At 39.4% G+C, this 16909-nt stretch overlaps 1 protein-coding gene across 3 annotated transcripts in view; it reads left to right on the top strand.

The window, feature by feature from the left end:
• The window catches only part of insyn1 (inhibitory synaptic factor 1), a 44777-nt gene extending 28877 nt beyond the window's left edge, over nucleotides 1-15900 (top strand). For all 3 annotated transcript variants that reach the window (XM_085260945.1, XM_085260775.1, XM_085260861.1), the window contains one exon: nucleotides 14956-15900. In XM_085260945.1, the coding sequence (XP_085117071.1) occupies nucleotides 14956-15774 (819 nt within the window). In that variant the 3' untranslated portion in view covers nucleotides 15775-15900. The remainder of the gene's footprint in view (nucleotides 1-14955) is intronic.
• The last annotated feature ends 1009 nt before the right edge of the window (nucleotides 15901-16909 follow it).

The raw sequence follows: 16909 nt of genomic DNA, 5'->3' as shown, positions 1-16909 counted from the left end.
ACTTTTGTGAGATGTGTTTACCAGGCTCCTTTTGCCCAAAGGGGTTGTGTGACCGAGGTAACGCTTCTCCAAACACCATCGTGTTTCCCTGCCAACTCGGCAACATATAATTATCAAGAGACACACACACAGAAAGAGATAGACACATTAAATCACAAATCAAGAGAATTGTTAAGCAGAAAATAGGCTGTGATATTTCTCCAAGGGGGACATATATGTATTCTTGCCTCATTTCAGGCACGTAATCAATATGTTTTTGGGCTTATGGGTAGTATTTCAATATGTAATTAAAGGAACTGATCCATGCACATTGACTAATTGTTCTCTTGACGAGATGCTTGATGAAATCTATCCAAAACTGAGAGAGAGAGAAAGAAAGAAAGAGGCTTTTACTTAATGGGGAACAATGACAAAACATCTGGATTTTGATGACTAATTCATAGGCTGTATTTTACATTGGAAGTTGTTTAAAGTTCAGTATTGCTCTCAGATGATAAAACCTTGGATTAGGAAAAAAATAAAGGGGAGGATATGTGAAATGTGCAGATAAAAACATGATAAAGAGTGCATGGAGGCAGAGAGAACATCTATTAGTCAGGATGAATTTTGCAGTTTTTATTTGCTTAAGTTTAATTATATTTAACATTTCAGCATTCCAATCAAAGTAGTACATTGCTGTGAGTGTCCTTAAAGCATTCAAAACGTAGTCACTGTGGACCATATCAAAATACTGCAAATGTCTAACAAGCTTGCAAGTGCACGTCTGTTTCGCTCTCAGTATTCTGTGCTCGTTTGGGGATGCACGTTCAATAACATAATACCAATAATCAGAATGCAACCTACAACGCTTACAGAAACACTAATTGCTTTATTGATAATTCTGATACTTCAATGATGGTTGACAGCTGACTTCCAAAATCATCGCAAATTCTGCTAAAGAAAATCCAGAATACACAAACATTATATCATACACGGTACCTTCAGTTTAGGCGTTTCTGTCGTTTTCACAGTTTGTCTCGCGACTTAGAGCCAAGCTAAATATAGGAGAAGAGTTCAGATAATGACAAAGAAGGTCACTGCTGGACTTGCTATCTCTGCGAAGTCTGGCAAGAAGCCGGCTGCTTGTTCATTTCCATTGTTAGCGACAGCAGACTGTTAAGAAGATGTTATCCACACATTAAGGGGGAGATGTGTTGACATCTGTCACCCTGATGATTGATTGCCTGAAGGAATATCTACAGTTTGCTAGATTTTAGTTGCTGTTTTACAAGATGCATTCTTTGGGTGGGTGGACAGGAGAGTTCCTATAAATAGGAAACCCGGTGGTGGCAAGGGAGTGATGGAGGCAGGTATATGTGGCAGCCAGATGGTGCCTTGTGGGAAATGTCTCCCAGTGATTTTGTTTGCAAATAGGTCTCTGTAAAGTCACCAGCTCTTTTCCTCCAACTTGCCTGCTGTTATAGGCAGAGCTTTAGGAACTGCCATATCTGATAAAGGTGCTGCCAACTCAAAGATGTCCTGCCGCTTGCCAAAGAGAGAGTGAAAGTGACGCACTGTGACAGGTTTTGTCACTCTCTGAGGCGACCGCCCTACAGATTGTCACAGATAGAAATGGCAGAACCCTGGAAGCAATGACAAATTGTTTTGAGAGAAAGAGGTAGGAGAGCAAGCCACGCCAATATCTGTGGCCTACTTCATAACCACGGTGGGGAAGGAGGGGCGCTATCATCGTTCAGTCAAAGCATGTGTAAGTGCATGGTCTTAGCTTGTTTGATTTCCAGCATAATGATGCTGCTGTTACACACCTGCAAGAGAAACACTGGGCTCTACCTTTGATGGTAAAAGTATTAAATGGATGTTCACAAGAACAATTCTATTATAAAAAAAAATTATAGTCAAAACTCTCTCTAGGTCATCAAGAGAGCAATCATTGATTTGTTCCACTGGACATTGCGAACACAGTAACAGAAGCCAGGGTGATTTCACAGAGATATGGGCACATTTTCTGGTTCATAAGTGGTAGCACCTCAACAAGTAAAACTCATTTGGGTGTAAGAGCTCAAACAAACATTTTACGAGTACACAAATTTAATCTGCAGTGTCTTTCTTAATAGAGCAGGCACATGTTGTTATATCTTGAAGCCTTCAGTGCAGAGGGTTCTCTGCTTCAATCTGTGATTCAGGGGAAACTAGCACAATTATTAAAGAGACATTTCTTTTGAAAGATCACGTATTTACTGTGGAAATGTATTTATACTAAATGAGATGTGTCTTTTTTAGATGTGTGTTTTTGGAACTATTTTAAAGTTGAGGATTATGTCAATAACACCTTTAGATAATATATATCACTGTAAATAGGATAGCATAGCGGTTATTGTGGGAAGGTAAGATACCACGCTTATTTTAAACACCTCACTCCTCCAGACAGTGAGTCACAGTTAAAGGGCTGCGGATGAAAATGCTTTGTTGATAAGAGGTCAGAAGAGACTTTCTTTCCCCAGGTAAACAGTGTAGCCCCCAAAAAAGAGTTGATCTACAACAGGAGTTAAAAATGTGGTCATAAGATGATTTGATTTATTATGATAGAGATTAGCAGGTTAGCGTTTGTCATTCTGGCAAAGATTGTCATTGTCCATATTGTATGAGTTTGCTTTCAAACAGCTGCAAAGTTTTCAGGAGCTACAAATTATTCATCCTTGGCTGGCATAGCAGTTGCACCTGAACATGGTCACACTCTTTTAGTAGGACAATGTACTATCTGACTAAGCATGTATCATTTCAAGGAAACTCCAGGTAAGCTTGAAGGAGGATGAATGAAAATGCTTCTCCACAGAAATGTGTTTCTGCCCACTAATGCACACCGCATCATCCTCTGTGGTATGGTTCTGAGTAATAATGCTGCCACAAACACTGGATAGCCAATCTTCACTAAAGGCCAAAGAAGATGGAGCAGAAGTGAAACAGCAATTGAATATTCCTGAGGTCCATCATTGCTTCCATAAAGGCTCAGAGAGAAGGTTAAAATAAAAATAAATTGCATTAGTTTTTTGGGGTTTTTTTCTCCTCTGTGCCTCAGTGTTTTCACAAAGGCCTGTAGATCTAGCTATATTTGTTGGGTAATGATATATGTGTTCACACTATAAAAGAAAATGGGAGCACACCTCCATTAAGATAAGCGCTGCAGGCCAAGGAAACCTAGAAATGCCACTGGCATATTGATTGCATGCCCTGTATTAATAATAGGGTTAGCTGCTGCTCTCTCAGCCCCGAACAGTTCAGCCATTGTCAGACAACATTTAGCTGCAATGGAAACTAAGCTTATGTTAAAACAAAATGAAATGTAGAACAAGTGAACTGAAAGTCACAGTGAACTGAAACATGCAGCAAGTAGTCTGTTGATTTATCGTACTTTAGCCCAATGTTTGTTCAAGACTTCATCATGGCAGATGCATTATGTAAAAATATATAGATAGTAGGGGTGCAACGATACACAAAATTCACGGTTCGGTTCGATACTTTGGTGTCACGGTTCGATATTTTTTCGATACAAAAAAAATGTTCATGCCTTTTTAATTTGTCATTTATTAAAATTATAAATATATATTTTAACTCAAAAGTACAGCTTTTAAATTTAACCCTAACCCTTGTGCGTGTTTTTTATTTTGACAGCGAATGCACACCTGCGGACCACTTATGTGCAGCCCTGGTTATTTAGCTCATCATAGTGCAGCCAAAGATATTCGTTTGTCCATGAAACCATAAAGCTGCACTTTCTTTTTGCCTTATAGTCTGATTTGTCATAACTTCTCCTGCTGCTTTTACACATGCACTCACATAAGCTCAGCGAGTCTCTGCACGATCAACCTCTCACATGTTTAAGCTTGCTGCGGGAGATTTCACTTGTCATGTTTGCATAGTAAGCTAACAATTAATAAGACGATGTCAGAGGAATTGGTGCACAAATTATCATCACTCACAGATCGGTGCTGTCGCTCTCTATACACAGTTCGCACGATTGCAAATTGAAAGCAAAAAAAACAAGCGCAAATTCAAACGCGATTTCAATATGTCACATATTGACAGTGGCTCACCGATGCCAATGACATAATTACCCAGCTACATTTCTGAAAGAATGCAAAAGCATTGACATATATTTTTCCATCCTACGGGCAGGGCAGAGATAGATTTTGGTAGCCCGACTGAAAAAAATCGCTAGCCCCGGGACGTCGGGCTAGCGATATTGCGAGCCCTGTATCTGATTGAGGAATCACTCATCTTTGGAAAAGAGAGTTTATTACAGAGAAATGTCTCTTTCCAAAATAAAAGCTATACTATCCGCTTCTTCTGGGCTATATTCTCAGCAGCATAAGGAGAATCATGTGCTAACAGCTGTCTAAATGACTCGGCTAAAGTTAGTAGCATGCTTGCTTGTTTTTGTATGCTTCCACTTGTCTTTGCACTAGGATGATGTCGGCGTAAATGTGCAGTCATATTCGTTGTGTTCCCACTAGTGCTGTCAGCGTTAATCTCGTTGAAATGACCTTAACGCCACAACACGGCAAATCTCCGTTAACGAGCTACCACCGATCGCCCCGTGCATGGGGCTAGACGGCCAACACGTTAACGAGCTAACTGCGCTAACACACTAGTTCCCACCCATGTAATTGAGCATTGCATGGCACATCCAACATACTGTTTTACTTTAGTCCATGACTCGCTTACCTTCAGGGTCATACGTCACATGAAAACCAAAATAATTCCAAACGCCAGATCTGAATGAGGGTGGGGGAGGTCCATGTTGCAAGGAGAGCTTAACTTCTCTCTCGCTAGCTTGCCCTGCGCTCTTCCTTCTGACGATGCTGTCTGTGTTGAGCGCTCAGTGGATCTGCGCTCGACAGTGCAGCCTAGGCGGAGTAGTCGAACTCAGATTCACTGAGCGCTCAACACAGACAGCATCGTCAGAAGGAAAGTTGATAAAATAAATTACAAATGTTGTATTGTTCGATACATATGCGTACCGAACCGAAAGCACTGTATCGAACGGTTCAATATCGATACGAATACCGTTGCACCCCTGATAGATAGTGTTACTGGTTATTTATTTATGAATGTTTGACATTTATAATCAATCGGACAGAAAAACATTACCATTTTTACTTTATTGACACTGATTATCAGCAATGGGCTTGTTTTAAACTTCCATGCAAACATACAATAGAAAATGTTCTGTGGCCATACAATGACAAGCTGTTAAAAATCACTTAAATCACAAACAAAGATTATTAACAAACACTGACCCTAACAAATCACTTATTTATCTAGTATGAGGCAACTAATTTTGCACCAATAACGTAGCAACAAAGAGGTGGAGGAACATAATCTCCTGCGCTCAGTGCATGTTAGTAGACCTTTCTACTTGGTAAGGCGTCCTTTTTATGTTGTTTTGATGTTGCTGCTTGATTTTATTTACTGTTTTAGACAGGATTGAAAAAAGGAAGAGAACATCTATGCACTGTCAGACACCACTGTTTCTCAGCTTCTTTTACTTTCTCAGTACTTAGTGTGTAATATATATTGTAGGGGTTCAAATGTTGCTTGTAATGAATTTGGAATAGTTCAGAAAGCATTTCATGATATGAAAATGGTATTTCTGTGCAGTTTTCAGTAGGTTTGTCCAAAGTATTAATACATTCTTCAAAATATGTACTATCACAATGAACTGTCAATGCACATACTGCAGACTAGACTCCACCAAATGCTTCCGCTAGTTGCACTCCGTATGACAGGAAGAGCAAACAGTGGATCGAAATCATTACTATATGGTGGTAAAGCAGGGCTGTAAGCAACTGGTTAAAAAGCCCGGCTTTTCCCAGACTTTTCTCAGAGTTACATCATTACAAGCAGAAAATACTTTTATAATTTTATGAGGTTCCTGAAGAGTTACAGGCTTAAGTTACCTTCATTTTTGTTATGTTAAAGTTTTAAGCAGTTATTTTATACTTTCTGGGGAAAACACTACCCCATCTACGTTTGTGCTTAAATTTGACTTGTGCTGTATTGCTACTATTGCGCTATAATGCTGCTGCTCCCAGCACCTTATTTCAAGAGATTGACACTTAAAATTAGGTAGTATGTTAATGGCCGTAGCTTATTGGAAAAGAAGGATGGAAATGTCCTCAATTTGCATACATTTATAAATGCTGCTGCCTGCAAGTTGTAATCACCTGTACTTGAAATATTGTGATATGATAAAGGCTTTATAGACCACCCATTGTCTTGGCAGAAGATGAGACATTTTGCAATAAAGTTCAGTTGCTGGCATACATGATACACGGGTGATTAACAGCAAGCTGTGTGGGTGGAGTCATTGAGATTTACACATCCACATATCAGATCTTTCAAAAGCTGACCACACATACAGCTGCCTGTTCTACTTCTCCACTAACTGAGCTGATAGATTTGACCACAGATTCTTTTAAGGAAAGAGAAAAAAAACATGTTGTCTCCTGTTTAAAAAAACCCTTTGTCTTCAAGTTAGTTTTTTAGCAACTTGGTGTGCTGGGTTTGCAATTCCATTTACACTCCTAGAGTTGGGGGAAAAAAAGTAACTCCTGCTTCATTACTGATGTGTTGTTAGGCAATATTTTCAGCCACAACCCAGGAAAGACGACTGCATTGTAAGGACTTTTAATTACAGAAAGAGAGCAGGTGATCAATGGCAATGTGTGAATCTGCATGTCAGTGGTAATGTGAGAGGTGCAAATGGTGTTTTATTGTAGAACATATTTTTAAAGGTATGAATATGTCCTCACAGATGGATAGAAAAGCAGGAGTAAAGCAGACAGAAGAATAAAAAAATAAGTTAAAAGTAAAAATAAAACTGCATGAAGATTATGATTTTTTTCCCTGTCAGTCTTTCACCTTCTGTTTGGCTTTTCAATCTGTCTGCCCCTTCATGCATCTGTTTCCTGTTTCTTTTCATAAAATCATTTTGATTCTGAGGTGTTTTACAAGTGATTATTAGAATTTACAAATTTAGAAGATGGAGACTAACATGCAGATATACATCTTTGTTTGCCTGACTATTTTGGCCAATGCTGATCAAAACCATTTCAAACGATGTAAAGCTTGGACTACCACTGTTGCTGCTTATATATGTCGGTGCTCTCCACTAAAATACAGCACAAATAAATAACTCAAACCCCAAGATGCACCCAACTTCAATTATTTCAACATATTAATTCAGTCAGTAATGAGATGGGTATATATTTAATATTCCATCAACATTAACTGTTTGCTCGACTATGCACATCGCCTGATGCAAATGAGCTTTGACAGCCCAGAAAATGTGTTTATATTCTGCTGTGATATGTTAATGTAGTAACATGTTTACACCAATTTACTGCCATAGTAGGAATTACATGAGAAATTGTTACTGTAACAAATCAGATCAACTGTAAGTACGCTAAATCTAAATTTATTTAAAACATTGAAATTATGATTAGTCATTGGCATAAAATGGGATAAGCATGCAGCTATAGAATGGACTGTGTATTTCCCCATCTCCCCCTCGTCGGGATACACTTATTATCTGCTTATTGGCTGGCATGGAGACAGACTTGCAGTTTGTGGTATTCTACCCTCTGCCCAAGAGATTCCCCCCATTTTCCAGTGCAGGTCAAATACATTTACCCTTCAACCCAACCCACAAAAACACATATAAACTACTATCGCTTTACACCTTCACTGGCCTTTGACAGAAAGACACCATGTTGCTAATAAAAACTCTGAGTCATTAAAATGGGTCAGTGTGGCCTGACTGCACTCACATGATCCATTTTTCCTTGCATGTGACCAGCATGACCTGACGGTACACAGGCCTAATCCACCTGCTATCTCAAGGAAGCAGACAGACTGAGGAGCCCCGTAGCGTGGCCCTACCATCTTTTTCTGGTCATTACCGGCACTAGGCCTCTCAACACGGATAGAAGCAATGAAGGAGAACCTCAATAAATGATCAGTGTGCTCTGCCAGCACCAACACATGCTGCATCTGCTACCTCCCTATTGCTGGAAGACAATCTTCCCATTTTCCTCCCTCACTGATTGTACAACCCATAGCCGCTCGAAGTATGATATGATAAACCTTCCAAATTTGCCATAGAGTTCGAATACAAGACAGTCCAGTCTAACAGTCTAATGACCTAAATTTGGCCAAGAAAGTGGTTGATTGCCCAGGCCTACAGGGACTTCAGAAGCCCACCTCTTCTAAAGCCCCACAGGGATAAATGAGGCCCATTATGTGCTGAAGTTTGTAATGATGCTTTTGATTAGTGAGTTGTCAGGAGGTACTGGCCGTACGCTCATCACAGCGTTGTTTAGCACTTTAAGGCCTCCATAAAGATGAGTGTTTTTTGAGAAAAGATGAAAAAGCAGCAGGCATGTGCCTAATGAAGTCTCAAGCTTATAGCCCCTCTCATGACAGGATAATTACACCAAATGCTTCCAGCGAACACTTCAAAGGACATTTATCCCTGTGCCAACACTAAGCAATACATCTGAGCAATCAAGATGGCCTGACCCTAATCAGGTCCCCCTAGCTTGTCTGCAATGTCTTCTGCCCAGTGACTCATTGGTCTGCAGAGTGAACTGTATTCAAATCCCGACCATGCTCAATATACTTGGCTAGTACAAAGTACTATGGAATTTTGTACAACGGAAATGCATGAGAAGCTAACCGATCTCAAGTAGGTCTTCTTTAATTTTTGTAACATGTCCCACAGAACGGTCCAAGATCAGTGGCACAATGATTCAGTTACACACTGGGTGATAATAGGTTTTCTGGGGTAAGATGTCAATACAGATTTTAGGGGGAAAATTCTGATGTGATAAATAAGCTGAAATTAGGTCTGTCAAGATACTTAATGTATTATATATCATACCGTAAATCAGCGACACCATTGACTCTGCTGTGATTAGAGGGATGCACCAAACTGCACTGATTTGGATCAGATAACTATCTGCTCCAGATTCAAAACCATAAATAAGATACTGTAACAATGTGATGAACTGTTCAAATCACTGTTGTTCTTTAGCACACCTAGCAGGAGAGCTGAGGAAACATGGGGGAAGCTAACGGCAAAGCAGCACAACGGAAGTATTTCACACCTGTTATATCAACAGATTTTCTTTGTATGTTTGAAAACATTTTTATTCAACTGTAAATAAAATAAAAACTGGGGGATCTGACAAGACAAAAAAACAAAACTGAGACTAGACAATGCTTTGGATCTTGTCTCTCATCCACTTTTTATGTTACACAAGATTTTTCAAGACCTTGCTTGCGTGTGCATATTATCTGACATGAAGAGTAACGGATATTCATTTGTCATCTGAATCACGTTTGCAAACCCTCTGTTAAGCAGCCCCGTCTCCTTTCATGCATATGATTAGGGGGGAATGATGCAGCATCTATTCCTCTGCATTAACCTAAGTTCACACAGTCTGGAAAAATATATTCTGAAGGGCAGCTGAAAAAATGTTAAGCTTTATTAAAGTGATTCATAAATTAGTTTGTAGTTTGCTCCGTTTTGAAACAGAGACACTGTGGTTAAGTTGTTATCAATGGTACTGCATTACTCTGCCCCGATGCGCAACCCTAATCACACTCCAAGCAAACAATGTCATGTGTAAATTTCTCCCCGAAGCTTTTACTCAATGAAGTCTAAACTCTCAAGCCAAGCAACATTCTGTGCAGATATGAAATACTTGCATGTTCTTCACATACAGCAGGGTAATGTTCAGTACATTATAAATTTTAAAATGCTCCCAGAATTCCATTTTATCCAGTAGTGAATAAAGATGTCTGGAAGAGACTGCACAAGTTTACAAGTCACTGGACAATTTTGCTAGTGAATCTGGTAAATATGTCCTTTCAGAGTAAGTCGGGGATGATAAATTAGGTTCTGGGGGATAAGATAAACCATATCACAAAAATATGAGTGGCTTGGATGCCTCCCTCTTCTCGGCTTGAGGAGAATTCAATTGAGGGGAAATAAGGAGAGGATACAGAGTAAGAAGGAGCTGCAAAACTGCTGGAGTTAACTGCATTAAAACAATATTTGTGAAGCCTTTACTTACAAAGCCAGCATGCAAGGCCATTTTGATAATTGCTGAGACTTCCTAACTGGCATTAACCGCTTTCAGTGCTGAAAGTGCTGCACAGTGGAGGGCTGGAAATCTATTGTGACATGTTGAGAAAGAAATAACACTTAGATTTGTTTGAATAGCACCTCTGAACATTTGAGATTTTCCCATGAAAAAAAAGCAAAGCTATGCTAGACGCTGGATGCTGCATAATTAACGAACAAGCACTGCAAACTTCTCTCAGTCTGCTCTGAAAATGACTCCTGGAAGAACGGGTGGCACAGGAACAGATGGAGAGAGGCCACTTGAACACAGCGTAATGAAGTGATCCACAGAAAATTCACTCATACTGCGTGCATTTCAAATGAACCCAGTGAGGGTGTTATGTCTCATTTATTTTGGTAACTCACACCTGATTTATTTTTTACATATGTACAAACTGCATTGCTACTGATAGCATATTTCAGAGCTGTTTTCTACTTTCTGGTAAACACTAAAATATGTAATGCATATGGAAAACCAGATACCCTTTCTACTGGCATCATTAGAAACATGTTAAAGATGCACTTTTATGTAAGACTTGCAAAGAATTGTAATTCCCATCTGTTTACTAGACAGCTAACAAAAATCTTTCCACACAGAAAACCATCAATGTGCATCAAAACAAGCAATTCCAGTTAAACATCTGCTTAAAGACCAACTGAGTGATTAGAACATGTGGTAAATATACCCTCCTCATCAGAGGCAATTTCACACCTAAATTTTCACATTTGCTGATTTTGACCTCTGTCTGAAATTTTCAACAACATATTAAACATCAGATCTGGGAAAAAATGTTACAGTACTAATGTTCTGGTACAATTTTAATTAGCCGTAAGAGAGAAAAGACACTCACTTTGGGAGAAAGAAATCAGGTGCCCAGCTACAATAAATAAATCAAGAGACCAGGTGGTGCTGAATATTACAGAAAAATCACCACTCCTGAGGGGGGGCTTCATTAATAGTTTTTACACAAATCTGTGCTAGATAATCCTTGCCTGTCTTTTCCGTCACTCTGCCTTTCTGTTACAGACAAGGCTGGAGGGTGCCCTCTTTCAGTCTGACCCTCAATTACCCAGACCATCATTTCAGACAGGTGTTGAGGTACAGTAATAAAACCTCACCTGATGCTACTGAGGCAGCCTCTCTTTTAAAGCACCTCAAAGAGCTTTGAAATGACTCAACTCTCTGTTGATCAGGTGATATGCTCTCAATTGACTTGTGACTGCTGGCTGATAGTGTGCAATGAAACAGAAAAAAAAATTACAATGCCATTTATTACTCAGTTTGTGTGTGCGATTCTTCCTGGGCAACCGTTAATCTAAAATAAACAAATCATGTTCTGCTTACCATTCCCACACAGAAAATCATAGTTATTGTTATAGTCATCATACTTTTTAATAGCTTCTATAAGACAGCATTTACAGTAAAGCAAGTAAGTGAAGTTGTCAGCAGAGGCATGGAGAGAAAATTATAGACTGAAGTTAAAGTCTAATCCCCAGCACTTTATATCCATGCTTATACTACACATTACTGCTTAACTGTGTTGCAAATGGAGTCTTTTCAGTCACAAGGATATGCCATCACCGCATCATAAACTTTGTAGTATGAATGTGCCGTGAAGTCTGTTGGGGATACACAGCCTGACTCCAGAGGTTTATCACAACTTTAAGCTTCCAGAATTTTTACATTTTTGGAGGAAATAAAAACAAAAGAGAACTCAATATAAGCACCTTATGAGCTAACAACTATTTACCTTGTAGGCCTATGTTTCAGACAATAAAAACCATACGCACGGGGGGGGGGGTTATAGCTTGTTTGTGTACATGATCTCTGGAATGCTTTCATTTATTTATTTATTTTTCCAGTATATGATTAATAACCCACGTGCAGTGATGTCCACATGAGATAAAGTTCCGTGTTACACGTTTCATAATTACTTCGTAATGCATTCTCATAATGCATCTGCTATTTCCAACACATTGTGCACAGTGTTAATAACTTGTTCCTTATGTGTTCATTCATCCTTTGTGCTAAAATAATCTTCTCATCCAATTCCATCCATAGATCCTTCATCACACACTCTGGAGGAAAAAAAGCAGAGACTAGACTTCTTTGTTGTTGCATTGAGCATGTGCAGCATTGTGACAAAAAGAATCAGCAGATCCTTCAGGCTGAAACTGTTATCAAGCTAAATTAGCCCACTACATACTGCAGGGAGAGGTCACGCTAAACAGTTGAAGCATGCAGGAATGCCTTTTAAAATAGAAAATAAGCAGGTTCAGGGTCACTGCAGAGGTACAGCAAACACTATGTATTTGGCAACTAGAATCTCGATTTGTGCATTACCTGTTACCTTTCTCTGAACTTACCACGGTATGCTGTAAGTGCTCCATCTGTTTAAACGCAAATTAGAAGATATATAAAAATGAATTGTTGCTCATGGCAATAACTACTAACCAAACAATAATAAATTCGGGTTTAATAGCAGGGTTGAGAAATACATCTGATAGCTATTCTTTTAACACACTGATTAAATTAGGTTTTGCAATCAAGTAAACAAAGCTATTCAGACTCCTCTGGCCCTGAAAACATCTTACATTAACAGCTCCATGAGTAAAAGTCTGCAAATCACACAGCAAACAGGTGGAGTAATTCAAGGATTAGAGGATTCATACAGCCTAGTTCCCTCCGGGCAGCATGCCAGTGGAAAAGCACAGTCCAGGTACTCATGAGGTGCACGATGCCATAACTGGCAGATCTGCAGAGAAGCTCATTGACAGATGAGCCAATGCTGTGCGTGCAGAGGTATGCAGCCAGATTCAAAATGCAGGTGCTTTGACTTATCAGCACCAAGAAAAATTCAGGATTGAGATAAAACAGCAGCAAGGAGAATCTAACCATGCTTGAGCCAAATTTAGGATGGAAGATTGATTCAGTTTTATTCTTAAGCTTTTTATTGAGCACACGAGCAGCAAGTTTGAATTTACAGCTTTTAAAGTTGGACAAAGAATGAATTACAATAGCAATTCCACATACAGAGATAAGACTTGGAGTTTTTGATACAAGCATACTCATTTTGTAGTCATAAGAGTCAGAAAGAAGCAAGCACTGCAAATAATTATGGGGGGGCGAAAACAGATCATATTCAACAAATCTCAGGGTGAAACTACACTTTCTCTGCTGTTCGGCAGCAATTACAGGGCAAATCGAGGTGTACACATTCTAAAAAAAAAGTTTTCTGAGTTCAAAACACTGTGCTTAATTGCTGAATAGTTTGGGGAAATGTATCATTTACAAGCTACATGAATGCTGAGTGTTTTCATTTCACAATAGATTGTTGTTGAGAGCAGAACATGCTGATTAAAGGTGCTAAAATGTCAAGTATAGAGGGCTCGGATTTTAGGTGCTGTCAGCAAACCAGCATGATTTCCACTGAAGTGCTTTCTATTCATCAAACACTCAACACTGCTGCTGATGACAAAGGCATTGAGGTTAATTTTGAGGTAACAATAAATGAAATGCTTTTGTGGTACATTTCTGTGCAGCAGGTGAACATTTGAGTTTATTTTGTTTGACATGGGCATTACAATAGCACTACAATTAACATCAAAGTGCAGGCATCAAAAGCACTGGATTAGGGGTTCATACTGTAAAGCTATAGGTCTAAGAAGGTTTATCTCATTTTAAAATGAATCAGCTACTGGATTTAGGATACACAGCTTGGTCTGAGAGGATTCTTTGGTGCTACAGGCTCATTCCAAAGGATTGTTTAATTTTGTCTTAATATAACATGAAGCAAATTTTTTAACACCTGTCTGAGGAAAAGCTTGGTGGAAATAAAGACAATTTCCAAACTATGAACAAACAATTATAGATTTATGGATCAAAAGAGAGTAATGGCAAGCTGTAAAGGCAAACTGCGTAAATGTTGGCTTTTGTTAAACTTCCCAGTGGGGGGCAATTCAGGGGCATGCGAAACATCTAGAGATTTCATATAATTGGAGTCGGTCTATTCATGTACTGTGTCTGCAAAAAGTAAGACCATTATCCCCTCGTTGCATTTTTTCCTACAAGTGCAAAAATATTTCTTTTTCAATATGCATTCATGACATAAATATGCAAAAATGGCAAAAGTGCACATGCTATGTGTTCTAATTATGTTAGCATATAAAAGTCCAGCCAAAACAGAACAGGTGATACGTGCACTTTTTGCTATGTATATAAAGCTTAATATACATTATTACGCATCATTTTTTCAGAAATGTAACTTTTAGCTTTTATCCTAATTATTTTGCCTTCGTAAGCTTACCTTTGGACACAGAGGCCTTTGGAGGTAAATGATAACAAGGACATATTGGAGGTAAAATGCACTTTATGCTACTTACTATAGGACTAAACATAAAGTAAAGGTCAAGTTGAATTTTTGTAAGCGCTTGGTCGTAAACTAACAAGAAGTAGAATTAGATCTTGATTCCAAAACAGGAGTTAGGAAAGTAAATGCAATTCAATCTAAGAGAGACATAATTGCACCAGATATTGCTTAAACTAATCCATTAGCTTTAGAGAAGTTTATCATTAACTTGAGGTCATGAGGTAAAAGTCACTACAGTTGGCTATTGATTCATTCTCTGGAAATCTTGGCACAACATAAAAAATTTAGTAGCAATTCTTAAATATATGAACCATTGTTCAGAGATTTATGATTGGATCTTTGTGGCTGTTAAGGTTAAAAAATCTTTTACCTAAAACTGTTTATTCTCTTTCACAGGTGGTGGGTCAAATCGATAAACTAACGTCTGACTTTGACTTTGACCTGGAGCCAGATGACTGGACCGTGGCCACAGCCAGCAGCACGTCCAGCAGTGAGCGGGGCTTGGGAGAGGCCTTCCGATTGGACTTCCTCAATGCAGATGTCCTTTCTGACAGCTGGGAGTTCTGCAGTTATCTGGAGGCTGCTGGTGCAGCCGCTCGCAGATCTTGCGGGCAACCAGGAGATCCACAGCAGGAGATGGGTCGTGGGACCAACCTCACCCAAACACAAACCCCCACCCCACCCCCCACCACTGCGTCTGTCTACTCTCAGATGAATGGCGGGCTGCCCATCCCCAATGGGCCACGCATTATTACTCCAGATTCATCGAGCGAGGAGGCCAGCAGCTCCACGCACAGCCACAAGACTTCCCGTACCTCTGGCACAAGAGAAAGAGTCCGCTTCAGTGACAAAATTCTGTACCATGCATTGTGCTGTGACGATGATGAAGAGGAGGAGCAAGAGGAGTTACAAGAGGATAAGAGTGGCTATGCTACACCAGATAGCGATACTGAGCCCAGCCTCCTGGCCAGCTCAGTTGCCCCCAAACGTTCTTCCTCTGAGCACTCACTCCTCCATAACTGTCTGGACCCTTCTTATGTCTCCTCACCTGTGAAGGGGACGACAGGAGCTCACACACTACCCAGGAAAGGTCTCTTAAACCCCGGCTGCCGCAAAAAACTGTTACGAAATAGCAGCACACAAACTGTCTCTGACAAGAGCACCCAAACTGTACTGCCCTATATTCCAACCAAACAGAAAACAAAGGACCACTGAGAAAGCCCGAAGTTTATCGTAAAATCTCATGAAGGACTGTGCATTATTTAATATTAAATACATAGCTCATAGATTAATACACAAATAAATTAATTACTAAATAAATAAATGATATATGGGAAATCACTTGACTACATAAAGTCATTCTGAGGCTCAGGGAAAACACGATGAATTGAAGTCAAACAGATCAAAAGGGTGAAAAGTTAGAGGCAGATCAAAAGGTTCTAATTTTAAAACACATACTGAGTGGACTCAACATGTTGGATTATTTCAAATGATTTCAGAGATTAAAAAAACAATCATTTTTCCCACAACATTTAAGTGCTTAAAATCACAAGAATAAAAATATGAAAAGTTTATTTCCCACTCCTCACACCACACTATAACTTAAAAATTGCTATAATGTGGATACAGAAGGTTGCTCATTCTGTACTCTGAATCTGTATAAACACTGTCATTTTTCATGTTCCAGGGTTTTAAATGTTAATGGGATGGTTGATTCCAGCAGGGATATGTATCTGGATGCACATGTCAAGCCTCTTCTTCTCACTGATGTCAACAAATGATTCTGAGTGAAGAGCCGGAGAACAACACTATTTATCTGCCCTTGATTTTATAAACACCAAATCCGGCGCTCTTCTCGATCTGCTGGAGAAGCTGCAACACATAACATAAAACTGACAGAAAGGGGGGAAAAGAAAAGAAAAACAGATATATACATTGTCATTTCAAAAGGTGCAGTTTACAAAGGTGCCATTTTCAATTTTTCTCTTCCTACCGGTGACGTCATTAGGCTTAGGATTTGAGCTGAATAGCAGTCCACAAAAAAGTGCTAAAGGTTTTTGTCTCTTCATTCAGTTGCCCAGTGGGGAACTGAACTCAATAGAGCAGCATTTTATTCACAGGGCTGACGCCAATAAGCATTCCTGATCAATATGTTCGAGGGAGGTTGCAGTGAGAAGTCTCTCTGCTGAGCATGCATGCCACTCTCCTGGGATCTCTGAACAAAAACTCACAGTCAGATCTATTTACTTACACTAAGCGAAACAAAAATTAGAACTGTTGCCCTAAAGAACTGACATTTCAAAAACTGTGTGTCCAAGAGTGAGAGTTGATGGTGAAAAAACAGAGACCG

This window comes from Mchenga conophoros, linkage group LG1, assembly GCF_057382185.1.
Source record: "Mchenga conophoros isolate Kocher_MC1m ecotype Shallow Benthic linkage group LG1, M_conophoros_male_GT1.1, whole genome shotgun sequence".
NCBI classification, from domain to species: domain Eukaryota; kingdom Metazoa; phylum Chordata; class Actinopteri; order Cichliformes; family Cichlidae; genus Mchenga; species Mchenga conophoros.
Note: the sequence above shows the minus strand (reverse complement) of the source record. Positions and strands in the feature narration are given on the sequence as shown.